General features: G+C 58.5%; 1 protein-coding gene across 2 annotated transcripts in view; it reads right to left on the bottom strand.

Moving 5' to 3' along the window:
• Nucleotides 1-1457: 1457 nt before the first annotated feature.
• Nucleotides 1458-12802, bottom strand: part of PROM2 (prominin 2) — a 15784-nt gene continuing 4439 nt past the window's right edge. The window contains exons 7-22 of one of the 2 annotated variants that reach the window (XM_027767543.1): nt 12251-12314; nt 11864-12023; nt 11416-11568; nt 10730-10853; nt 10186-10277; nt 9969-10053; nt 7607-7753; nt 7141-7212; nt 6440-6532; nt 6263-6316; nt 5867-5947; nt 5637-5705; nt 4802-4891; nt 4494-4600; nt 3882-3955; nt 1458-1540 (exon numbers count right to left, since the gene is read on the bottom strand). In XM_027767543.1, the coding sequence (XP_027623344.1) occupies nt 3892-3955; nt 4494-4600; nt 4802-4891; nt 5637-5705; nt 5867-5947; nt 6263-6316; nt 6440-6532; nt 7141-7212; nt 7607-7753; nt 9969-10053; nt 10186-10277; nt 10730-10853; nt 11416-11568; nt 11864-12023; nt 12251-12314 (1455 nt within the window). In that variant the 3' untranslated portion in view covers nt 1458-1540; nt 3882-3891. Of the gene's footprint in view, nt 1541-2715; nt 2754-3881; nt 3956-4493; nt 4601-4801; nt 4892-5636; nt 5706-5866; nt 5948-6262; nt 6317-6439; nt 6533-7140; nt 7213-7606; nt 7754-9968; nt 10054-10185; nt 10278-10729; nt 10854-11415; nt 11569-11863; nt 12024-12250; nt 12315-12802 lie in introns of those variants that run through there. The other variant, XM_006166540.2, reaches the window with a different exon arrangement.

The raw sequence follows: 12802 nt of genomic DNA, 5'->3' as shown, positions 1-12802 counted from the left end.
TTTAAAGTTATATATATTTATTTAAAAAATATATATATGTTTAAATCTGAAGACACTGGGGAACAAACAGGAAGTAAAGACTTACAGGGTCGGGCTAGCCAGGTGGTGTGGTGGTTAAGGCAGCTGGAGCCCACATGGCCAACTGCAGTTTGAGTCCCAGACCTGGTGGCTTGAGAAAAGTGTGAGGCACCTGCGAGTGTGCACCCACAGTCCCAGGAGGAGAATGGAGGGCAGGGATTGCAGCATGGCTACGCCCCCCGCCCCCAGGGGCGTGCTCTCTCACTTTCCCTCTGCAAGCACATGCATCCTATAACAAAAATTTAAATGGATAATAATAATAATAATTCAGGGCTAAAATCTGGGAAAATGAAGAAATCCAGAGACATTGCTACCATCTGGGGCTACTTTCTCCCTAGGGGGTCTGCTGATTGCAGAAAATACTACGAAGATGCTGAGCAGAGCTTTTTAACAACTTCTGAGGCTAAAGACCAGGCTTACCAAGAGAAGGGCGTGCCCGGCAAATCTCTCATGCTTCGAGTTGGGCCCCAGAGGGTGTCACTGGAGGAAGACGAACTGGAAGTGGGTTTGCCCTTAAAGGGACTGCAGTCCCTCACCTCCAAGTGGATTAGTGCGATCCTGGTTTGCTGGATGCCTAACCACCAGCCAGATGCAAACACGGCCTTCACAGAGGAAAGAAACTTCACCCTAGACCTCAAATGATTTCAACAGGTTTTCAGATTCCATGTATGGCACCCTTTCTTTTTCATTTTAAAGGTTTTTGCCTTACGGCACATGTGTTCCCCAGAGACAGAGTCAGTGAGAGGGAAAGTGAGAAATCGCCCCCCTGGGAGGATGGCCACACCACAATCCTCCCTAGGGGGTCTGCTGATTGCAGAAAATACTACGAAGATGCTGAGCAGAGCTTTTTAACAACTTCTGAGGCTAAAGACCAGGCTTACCAAGAGAAGGGCGTGCCCGGCAAATCTCTCATGCTTCGAGTTGGGCCCCAGAGGGTGTCACTGGAGGAAGACGAACTGGAAGTGGGTTTGCCCTTAAAGGGACTGCAGTCCCTCACCTCCAAGTGGATTAGTGCGATCCTGGTTTGCTGGATGCCTAACCACCAGCCAGATGCAAACACGGCCTTCACAGAGGAAAGAAACTTCACCCTAGACCTCAAATGATTTCAACAGGTTTTCAGATTCCATGTATGGCACCCTTTCTTTTTCATTTTAAAGGTTTTTGCCTTACGGCACATGTGTTCCCCAGAGACAGAGTCAGTGAGAGGGAAAGTGAGAAATCGCCCCCCTGGGAGGATGGCCACACCACAATCCCTTCTCCTCCATTCTCCTTCTGAGATCCTGGGTATGCATGCACGCATGCCTGGCATGATCTTCAGGACACCGGATCTGGGACTCGAACCATGATTCACCATGTGTGAGTCCAATGATGTAACTGCTTCGCCATCTGCTGGCTCCCACGCGTGGTACTTAATTGAAAATTGCCAAGTAGGTGAGGAGGCAAGACGAAGCTAACAAAAAAGCTAGAGAAACAACAGACAGTAGGAAAAAAACTCATGGGGGATCCATGTAGGGAGTTACTGAATTTAAAATTACGGTGCTTAATATGCTTGAACATAGAAAGTATAAGATAAGCAATTTTGACAGAGAACTGGAAACGACTGTTTTCTGTTTTATTTGCATTAATCCCATCAATGGCATTTGAAAAAGTCAGGGTCCTACTTTCTCTGCATAGGTCAACAGATGAGGAACAAGTAAAAACATCTCTGGGGAAAGCCAAAGAGAGGCCACTGTGTTACATTGGAGGTTGCTTCTTTGAGAACGTGCTTGCAGTACGCCAATACATCCATCCTAATTTCTAGGAGACAGATTGCTACTGGTTTATAAATGCAATTAAACATGGACATTCCCTGAAACTCGACAAACCACAATTTGAAAGGGCCTTCTATCTTTTCTATCTTTGAACTCAGACCCATTCCCCTCTTCCCTTTATCCACCCAGACTCTGGCTCCGCCCCTGGTGCAGAGCAGACATGGCACAAAACAGCCATTCCCTTCTCCTGGGGCCGTGTTCCGGGCCGCGCTCCATGCCCATCTTTGCACGCGCGGTCACATGGAGCTTCCACAGCCCTGTGACGAGGCCAGGGTGGTTTTCCCGAGTGCATAAATGGGGCAGTTGAGGTTTCAGGGACCTACACAATCTGGTCAAGCTGCTCCGCTAACATGCATCTGGGCCAGGCTGTGGGTCCAGGTCTGCTGTTCCTGGAATGGGCCCCACTTCCCATCTGCTGAGGGCCCCAGCCTGAGTCTTTGGTTCCAAAGAGTCAAAACCAAGACTTAAGGAAGTGAGGACATGTTCATGGATGGGAGGTCCATTTGTCTCTTTTCTTCCTCTTCCACATTTCTGCAACTCGGGGTCCAGCATGCAGGGACGGCCTGGGGATGGGCTAGGGATGCCCCCAGGCCATGTGCACAGGACAGAAGGGCTGGTGCAAAGTCCTGTTCTGGCCACCAGAACCCTCCTGGAAAGGCTAAGTAGGGGTCTTGAGAGACACTATTTTCTGGGGAGCCAAGGTGGAGCCCCATTGCAGCCTGGGTACCTTCCTTGCGAGTTGATGTTCGGAGAGGACCCATGGACCAACAGTATTATTTCTTTTCTTTTTTTTTTTTTTTCTTTTCTTTTCTCTTTTCTTTTTTTTCAGAGAGATTTTTTTTTACTATAAGGTGCGTGTGCTCACTGAAAAGACAGAGAGACAAAAAGCAAAAAATCACCCCCTGGAGAAATGGCCATGCCACATCCACTCTCCTCTTGGGATCTTGGGTATGTACGCACACACGCCCGGTGTGTTTAAGACACCAGGTCTGGGACTCGAACAGAGGTTGATTACAGATGAGTCCAATGACATAACCATTATGCCATCTGCTGGTCCTCCAACACTACTATTACTAACCTAGGGTGCAGACAGGGAGGCACAGCTCTCAGACAGGCCTTCCTCACATTGTGGGGGGCGAGTAAGTACAGGCTGGGCCTGCCGAGGGCCAGGGTCCTGGAGCTTAGGCACCGTGAGGCAGACCTGGGCCATAGTGGCGCTGCCATGACCATTACTCAGCAGGTGGCTGGCTTTCCTGATTAACTTGGTTGGGCAGGCAGGGTCCTTGGGGGTCAGCAAGGTGACAGTGGGGCAAAGGAGGAAAAAGACTTCTTTGGAGGGAGGAAGCCAAGGGCTAGGGAGGAGACTGCAGGGAATCAGGGCAAGCAGGGAGCCCAGACAGGACGAGGCAAGGAGCTCAGAGAGGAACAGAGGGTACAGAGCAGGCAGCAGGGGCAGTGGGGACAGAGCGGGTTAGACTGGGCCTCCATCCCACCCAAGGGCAGGGCCAGGGGTTCCGAGAGGTGGAGAACAGACTCTCCTCGGCGTGAAGTAGTGCAGCAAGGAGGGTAAAGGACGGACACCTGGCAGAGCCTGTGGGCCGCGTCACCGTGTGGACCTGAGTGTGACTGTGAGAGTGAATGGAGGGGGTTGTGAGCAAAAACGGGGTGGGAGGGGAACGGGCAAGATGGGGCCCGGCAAGCCCGAGTCACGAGACAACCCAGGCCTGGGCAAGAGCTACAGAAGTCCTCTGGTGCAGACAGCCCCAGAGATCACCTCACCCTGTCAGGAATTGAGAACGGAACAGGTGAGTGGGTGCAGGGGAGAGTGAGACTCGGGCCTGTCCATCCTGCTGCTGGGTGGGCCATGCCCCACACCCAGACCCCATCAAGTTCCTGAACCTTCCTGCCCTCTTAGGTCCTGGGAATCCCAAATCCCAGACCCTCCCCTACTCATCCACTTAACCACAGGTTCCAGGGGATGGGGACACTCACCCACTGGGTCCTACAGCTTCAGGGAGGTGACCCGAGGGATGTGGAAGAGCTGAGTCTCCTCGGAGCTGGTGGAGCTGCAGCGTCACAGAACCAAAGTGAGCGGGCCTGGCACAGAACCCCAGCCCCAACACGGACAAAGCAGAGCCCCAGTGCTTGCACCTCAGAAGCCCCCTGGGGAGGGGACACTACACCTGCATGGGTGTACTGCAGCAAGGGGCAGGCACGTGGGAGACTTCCCGGCCCCACAGCTCCTCAGAGGGTGCGGCCTTTCAGGGCAAGGCCATGAGCCTTCTCCACCTGGCAGGTGTCAGGAGGGGCCATGGCAGGAACCAAGGCCCAGTCGCTGAAAGGACTCCTTTTATTTATTTATTTTATTATTTCTTTATTTAATTTTATTTGTTATTATTTGTCTTTTAATTTGACCAAAGAGACAGAGAAAGAGAGCAAGAGAAGGGGCAAGTAGGAAAACAAGCGGCCAGGTCCTGGACTCGACCCGTGGTAGGCCATGTGGGAGTCCAGCGCCTTAACCACCATGCCACCTGCTGGCCTGGAAGGCCTCCTTTCTGAATACCCAATGCCCCCTCCCTCCCACTAGTCCTGGCATCCCCTCACCTGAGGCGTTTCCGGATGGGCCGGAAGTATTTGGAGGTCTTGACAGCAAAGACGATACTGGGGACCAGGAAGAAGGTGCACCACGCCAGGCAGAACCAGAAGGCATTCTGCACAGGGGCGTGAGGTCAGCACCCCCAGCTGACCAGCAGCTCCTCCCAGCAGCTCTGCAAGCCAGCCTCCCCGGGGCAAGGGGACACAGTCCTCAGGGCAGAACGAGGGCTCAGGTGCAAGCCTCGTCTCATGCCCTGCTCACGTGGCCCCTCCCACAGGACCTTGATGTCAGGGCCTGATGGGCGGGGGACACTCACCCAGGGGTCAGCCATCATGTCACACAGGATCACACGGCTATTGTCCAGGGCTCCAGAGAGGGGCTGGCAGGTGGCGATGCGCTGGGTCACCTGGGTGCCGATAGGTACATGCAGAGACAACAGACCCACAGGTGCACAGCCATATCAGAGACACAGCCAAGGACTGCGCCACACCAGGGCACAGAGGCAGACGGCAGGACACACACAGACCCTGGGTGCAGGTTCACAGAGATGGGGACACACTCACAGAGGCGCCTTGCTCGGCTCCGGCCCTTTCCCTCTCCTCACCTGAATGAAGGCCCTACTGTGCTTCCGGTTACTCTCATGGAGAGGCAGCATGTATTGTGAATGCATACATGTATACACATGCCTGTCTTCATGCTCACATGCACGGACGCACACATGTAACACAGACACACTCAGGGCTGAGCCACAGCCGCGCCCACCTCGTGTAGTGCCCAGACAGCTGCAGAGGCCATGGCCAGCAGGGTCCCTGGGACAAGGTGGGCTTTCAGGGCTCACCTCAGACAAGCTAGACAGGAGTGCTAGCCCAAGAAAGGGCAGGGAGCAGAGTGTGATGGAATGTTCTAGAGAACCAGAGCCAACCCAGCTCTCTGAGGCCTCAGAGAAAGACTGTGGCAGAGGTGGAGTAGGCAGAGCCCAGCCAGCGAGCAGGGGTGCGGAGGCCAGGTTTGGGAGTCTGGGTTCCATACAGAAGGCCCACTGAGGGGATCCAGAGGGCAGGGGAGGGGCCGGGCAGAGTGAAGAGCTGGGCCCCCGGCACCGGCCATCGGGAGTTGCTCTGAGGCCAGAAGGGGCCTGCGCCCTCACTTACCTCCTCCCTCACCCAGTCCACGTACTGGGAGAAGTAGCTGATCCCCCGGGCCAGGAAACACTCACTCTCCTGTAAGGAAGACAGGAGCCTGGGCTGGCAGGGCCCGGAGGAGCCCTTCCTGGTCCCCATGCCCAGGACCGGCCATGCTCTCCTGGGAGCCACGGCGAGGGGACAGTGCTGGCGGAGAAGCTGGAGGTGGAAGCTCCTGCCCTGCCCCTTCCCCAACTCACGTTCCTCAGGATCCTGGTGGCCCAGGCTGGCAACTCTCTTTTTAGGTAAGTGACATTGCTTAGGACACTCGAGGTTTCCCGCTGGAAGATGGGGAGCCGCAGATCAGTGCCCCGCGTGGGCACGGAGCGGCCGCTCCCTCACTCCCTCACTCCCCCAAGCATAGATTCAGTGGGTAACACTCAACAGTCACCTTGGTGGGGAGGGGAGACCCTGAGGACCTGGAGCCGAAGAAGGAGGTCCTCATGGATCTGCCCACTCCTCTTCTTCCCTTGCCCACCCTCAGCTCCCAGCAGGGCAGGCAGAGTGGGCAAGGCCCCGAGGCAGAGAGATCCACTCCCTTCCTTCCCCAGCTGCCTACCTGCACCCCCCACTCCCACCCTCCACCCAGCAGCCACCTGCAGGTCTGGGGCAGAGGACTCCAGGGCCCTCACATGGAGGTTAAGCTCTGCCTGCAGAGAGAGACAAAGGCTGGTTAGGGAATGGGCTGGGAGGAGTGGCCCAGGTGAGGGGCCTTTGTTCTCTTTTACTGTTCCTTCTCCCCCAGCCCCAGGCTCTCTGGTCTCCAAACTTACCACAAGGTTCTCCTGGGGGATGACCTTCTGCTGATAGAGACTTCTGAGCCCTCGGGCCTCCTCCTGCAGCTGCTGCCCTAGTGCAGAGCTGCCCTGAGGGGAGGCAGAGATCAGAGTGTCAGAGTGACCCCTGCCAGGATGGACGACAGGCTGGGCACTCGCCTTTCAACCTGACATTGTGAACAGCAGTGCAAAGCATTGGGCTCAGAGGCACGAAACAGAGGCCTCCTTAAGCTAGGGAGGAGGGGCTAAGCCTAAATTCTAGACCCACCCCTAGCTAGAGGGTGTGCTAAGGCATCAGCAGAACCTGTGTGTGCACAGCGGCATCTGCTGAACTCACCATGCGGCGGGACCTACGAGCTGACTCGTGAGAACTTTTCAACTATTCTACGAAATGCTTAGATCAACTTCCTTGACATCTGAGTCATCTCAGTGTCCCCAGGACCCATCCCCACAAATTCTGCACTTTGAAAGTTTGCCCCACTGCCTGAGGTCAGACCAGGTACTTGACCTGAATCAAGACAGAGTCCACAGCGCAGACAAAGAAACTGACAGGACACTCAAGCCCAGCCTGGGGTTCAGGAGCCTCGGATCTCACTGTGTTTGCCCTCGCCCCTCCCCTGCCCAAGCACCCCCACTTCGCCTGCTTCCCTGGCCTCCCTCTAACTCTCGCCTGCCCAGTGGGTCTCTGCCCCTCTTACTTGGGCCTGAGCCAGTCTGTCCAGCTCCTGGGCCAGCTCCCCCACGTCAGTCCTCACCACCGGCTTCTGGATCTGAGGGTGGACAGGAGAGGTCGCAAGGGATGAACACTAGCTCCCTGGCCCCGTTCCTGGAATTGCCAGACGCACTCTGCTGTGACACATCTGAGTCTACTGTGACACTTCGGTCCCCATTGGGCCTGACCGGGAGCTGTGAAATATGTCAGACGTTTCCGACAGGGAGAAAAACAACAGCAACCTAATGATCCGCAGCTGTGGGTTCAGGACCATGAACAGCGCACATGCCCTGGGGCTGAGGGGGACTATTTATTCCTGAATGGCCTAAGTGGTGGTCCCAGGACAGGCCTGAGCCCCAAGGCAACCCTGCAAGAGCTGAGGGAAGGAGAGACACACCCAGCTCCTCGGTGGGCCCCTCTGTGCCGTCACCTTCTGCTGGCCCAGGGCTGACCTGAACCAAGAAGTCTCCATAGCGGATGTTCTCAATCCCACTGCTCTGCAGGGCCTCCAGGTCGCGGTGGGCAGCTGGGCTCAGCAGGTCCAGATCCTGCATGTTCACTTTGAGGTTCTGCAGCTCCTGCTGCAGCTTGCTGGTATACTGGAGGGAGGGGACAGGGTGGGGGACGTGCCCAGCTGCTGCGTCAGGACCCCAGGGATGCTCCCCAGGCAAGAGGTCATCAGACCCTCAGCCCTCCTCCTGGATATCTAGGGTCCCCTGCCAGAGAGGCTCCTGGACACACACTCTGTCCCTAAGACAGGCCCCCAGCAGGCCTCTGCTCCTACCCTGCCCGACCCCAGACCCAGCCTTCCCCCGGGGCCTAGCTGCCTACTCAGAACGGGACTGCCTGGAGCCCGAGTGAGACAGCACGCCTCCTCTTCCTCTTTAGCATCACAGCTAAGGCCTCCACCGCTCTTGCTGCACCAATTACCTTCCTCCGAGACCTGCTTACGTCTGCTCCGGGGCCTTGTCTCTATTGTCCCAGAGCCTCGGCCTCTCGAGTGGACTAGTCTGTCCACTGTATGAATGAGCGAAGGCCCAGATGCAACCGCCTTTCTTTTTTTTTTTTTTTTTGAGAGATTTTCACTGTAGGGCGCGTGCGCTCGCCAGACAGACAGAGAGAGACATAGAGACAGAAAGCGAGAAATCACCCCCCAGGGGGGATGGCCATGCCGCAATCCCTTCTCCTCCATTCTCCTCTCGGGATCTTGGGCATGCACGCACACGCGCCCGGCGTGAGTTTTAAGCCACTGGGTTCGGGACACGAACCGCGGTCGACTACATGGGAGTCCAGCGACATAGCCATTACGCTAACTGCTGGTTCCCGCAACCGCCTTTCTAAGAGAGACTCTCCGCAAACTTCCTCAGCCATCATTAGAAGAGGCGTTCGGGATTATCAAATTCAGCTCCATCGTCGGACAGATACGAAACTGAGGTCAGACGGGAGTGCTCACACGCCCGAGTTCCCACGGCAAGCTGGAGGGTGCAGCCAGCTCTGCCCCCCTGCCCGTCCTGCCTCCACGGGGGGAGAAAAAGCCTAGCCCTCTCAGAGGCAGGTCTAAGGCAGCATTTCAGTGGAGGGTGACCGTCCCTGCCAGGAGGGTGCCCTGGAAAGCACACCTGCCTTTCTTCTCTCTGTGTAATCAGCTCATTGCTGTCGCCTTTGAGCAGGAGAGGGTAAAGGTCACATTCGGCATATTGTAGACGGCCCTGAGGGATGCCCGGCCAACCTGTGCTGGAAGCCCTAGCTGTCCAGACTCTTCTGGGAGCTGGCCTTTTCCTGCCAGGACCAGGGCTGAGACCTCTCTATCCCTGTGTAGGGCCCCCTTCATCCAGGAGGGCAGTGTCCACAGCCTCGTTCTGGGATATGCCTGCTCCGTGAACCTCCCGTCCAGTCAAAGACACCGAAAGAGAGCAAGCTAAGGCTGCCAGCTATCCTGGTTAGTTTCAGCCAGGGAGTGGGCCTGGACCACTGGGTCGAGATAAGGGGTGTGGACCCAAGGGGAGCTGGCAAGGTTTCCTGGGGCCATGCAGACTCCGAACTTAGCGTGCTCTATGTGTGTGTGTGTAGGGTGGGGGGGGGGGAATGCCAGGGAAGTTGGTTGCGGGTTCCCAGGAACAGCTCCCAGGGGCCCTGGCAGTCCAGGTACCTCTCCCCCTTCTCACTTGGGTGTGGGGAGAGGAAAGAAGGGGGCATTTCACAGCCCCCCTTCACTGCAGGACTCGTTCTGGTGCAGTGGCCCTACCCTCCCTCTGTTCCAGAACTGTCTCTCGCCAGCATCCAATGCCTCCAGTCCTACACAGCAGGTTCCAGGAGATCCCAGTGGCTCTGCGGCGGCTGGGGGAGCAGCCCAGGAGTGGGATCCTGCCAGCATGTCGGGTGGCAGTGTGAGCCCGGCAGAGGGCCGCAGTGCTCCCTCTGCCAGCGTCCCCCAAGGTCACCACGTGGTGTTCACTGTCACACTTGCATCCCCGCCCCCTGCTCCTGACCGCAGCCTCCCTGCCAAGGCTTGTGCTCTGCTGGGACACACAGGTCCTCGGCCTCCTTACTGGCACCATCCTTTCCTGCTACTGCCTCAGCGTGTCCGCGTCTCCCCGGAGCTCAGCACTCGGAGTTGGCCACAGGTGCTGGCACACCCACCTGCCCACACACCTGGAACGTTCCCAGGGCTCTAGCCCAAGCCCTCAGCTCACAGCTGAGCCTCCTGTCCTGAGGTGCCTCAGTCACAGGCTCAAAGAGACGGCGCCTCCACTGAGGCCAGCTAGAGAAGGGGGATGTGCCAGGTCCTCACAGCCTTCGGGAGCGTCCTCTTACCTGGCTGATATCCAGGTGCTTCTCCAGGTCGTAGGAGTCATTGAGCTTCAGGACCTCCCAGAGTGCAGCCCCCCTGCTGCACTGCCTGGGGAGGGACGTGCACGCTGAGAATGAGCGACAGGGACAGCCAGCCGGGCTGATGTCGCCCGAGCAGGACAGCACCCTGCTGCTGCCCAGGCCCCTCCTCACGCCAGCCGCAGCCCAGGTGTGCACTCACTGATAGGCTAGGAGGACGCTGATGTTCTTCCTCAGGCCAAGGAGGTGGGACAGGTTCATGGAGGGGGGCAAGTTCCCTGGGGAATCTGCAAACTGGGAGGAGCAGGGAGAAATGGGGCACAGCAGGGAGGCCAGGCCACCCAGGCTTCCCGAGGGTGGCCCTGTGCTGCCCTGAACAGCAGCAGTGAGAGGCGTCCCTGTGACTCCAGCCCAAACCTGGTCTCCAACTCCAACCAGCCTGGCCGCGCTCCTTACAGGAACCCTTCCTGTCACTGGCGGGGCGACCAGCCTGATCTCAGCAGAGAACTCAGGCCTGCTCCTAGGTCACCTCATTCGGGTTCCAGTTCCCGGATTCAGGGCTAGGACAGGGGGGCTGGGGTCCGGCTGCAGTTCCTCGGGGGCCCCTCCCCTGGGGCCTGGGTGATGTCACAGGGACTCACATGTGACTCTCTCCCCTTATCTACTCTAGCTCCCGCTTCCTCCTGACCCTCTCCCTCCAACCACACCTTCCCACACGCCCTCTGGGCCCCAGGGGCCATGCCTACCTCATAGAGCTCTCCGCTCTCCCAGCTCCGGCACACCAAGGTCTGCACGTTGCCACCCACCAGGAAGGTGGCAAAGACGAGGAGGATGAGGGGAGCAGCAAAGAGGAAGCTGAAGCCCACACCCCTGGGACAGCGAGAGACAGGGGTGAGGGATAGCAAGGACGGGCCACCCTGACCACCCCCTGGGTCCCCACCCGCATGGCAGGGCCGGCGTGGTCAGCAGGCTGGCCCCAGGGCCGAGGTTGTGGGAAAGCACTCGGCCTCCGGGGAATCAGCCCCGGCGCCCCTCGGCCCAGGCACCCTTGTGCAGTGCACAGCCTGCACGGCTGCACGCAGCAGCCCTGGCCCTAGAACCTCCCATCTAGGGATGGCGGACAGACTGCGTCTGCTGCTGCCTCTGCTGCTGCCAGCTGCCTGGCCCTGGGTGAAGGGGCGTGTGCGGCTGTGCCTGCCTCAGTGGGAAAGCATGTCCGCGGAGTACTGCAGTCGCCACTGTGTGACGAGGACACCGAAGCCAGATGGGCCAGCAATATGCCCAGGGTCGCTCAGGGCGTTGGTGCCAGAGCAGCACGGAGGCTCCTGACCGCCAGAACCCCTCCCTTAGCCACACTGAGAGCTGACCATGGAACAAGAGGACCTGGCCAGCCCAGTGGGGAGACCCTCCCCTCGCCCCAGCCCTTCCTTACACCATGAGGAAGCGGGCTCCAGCCTCGCCCTTGTCTTCAGAGTGGCTGGGGTCCTCCCGAGCCGACAGCCCCCAGATGCCCAGGTTGAGGCCCACCAGGTTACAGACCACCACGAGCAGGACCGTCGAGCACAGCACGCAGCCCACGATCCACCTGGCACGGAGGGGTACGGGCCACTGAGCGAGAGGCATCTGGATCCCCGGAGCCACCGGAAACCCCAAAGCTAGGGTTTTACAAGTCAAGTGTGGCACCTCCCAAGGTCCCATTGCTGCTATGGGGTTCCCAGGCTCAGTTGCCGAGGGCACCAGTCAGGTGGGGACAGGGAGGCCAGAGGAATCAGGGGTCTTGGCTTAAAAGCAGGCAGAGGCTCAGGACAGCCAGGGGTGGCGGACACAGAGGCCGGCTGTCCCTTTCCCCACCCGAGCCCACCCCTCGGGTTCGCAGGCACCTGTACGTCTCGTATCTCTGCACCTCCTGCAGGTAAGGCCGGCTGTCCCGCTCCAAGTCCTCCAGGGCCTGGCTCCAGCGCAAAGTCGCATCTGAGCCTGGGAACCCTTTGGCCAGTGACTTCACCCCTTTGGGCATCTGGGCCACCATCTTCTTCAGGTCTGCCCAAAGTGGTGGGGACTTATGGAGTGGGGAGGGTAGCCGGGGGCCAGGGACGAGAGAGGCAAGCCAGAGGACACCTGGGACCCACAGTCAGCCAGCCCGCGCTCTGGGGCCCAGCGAGGAGGACAGCCTCACCTGCCCCACTCCCTCTCTACAAGCCGGCCAGTAGGGATGTGGTGGGGGTGGCACACCGGGCAGCCGGCCTGGCCTCTGGGCAGGGCCTCACCTGCGACCTCCTTGGCCATCTGCATGGCAGCGAGGAGTGGGAGGGCGTTGAAGGTGCTGTTATCCTGCAGGAACCAGGCAGGGCTTTGTCTCCTCCTCTCCGCCTGGTGTCCCAGCTTGAGAGACCCTGAGGCACCAGGCCGGAGGGAGCGTATCCCCCTCGTGCACCCAGCTCAGAAAACAGGCTTCCCTTTCCCTCCTGACTGCTGCCTCTCTCACTCCTCCTGGGCCAGCCTGACTCGACTCCTCAAAACATTGCTCCTCACATATTCCCACTCCCCTCCCTAGACCCTGTGGCCAGCTCAGCCATCTGGCCCTGCCTGCCAGGTCTGTCTCCCGGAAGTCCCTCGCCATCTCAGCTCCCACTTCCTCCAGCCACCCAGCACCCTGGCTCACCACTTCCACAACTCCGGGCCCTGGGTCTTAGGTGCAGACTCACTGTGCGCCCACCCAGGAGAGCCTGCCCACCCTCTGGGCTCAGCCTGGGCACTGGCTGCCTTGCCACTCCCAGCCCCCCCCATCAAGGGGCCTCGCACTCCCCTTGCCGCCCAGG

Source organism: Tupaia chinensis, unplaced genomic scaffold, assembly GCF_000334495.1.
Source record: "Tupaia chinensis unplaced genomic scaffold, TupChi_1.0 Scaffold144276_1, whole genome shotgun sequence".
Lineage (NCBI taxonomy): Eukaryota > Metazoa > Chordata > Mammalia > Scandentia > Tupaiidae > Tupaia > Tupaia belangeri.
This window is presented reverse-complemented; position numbering and strand designations above follow the sequence as displayed.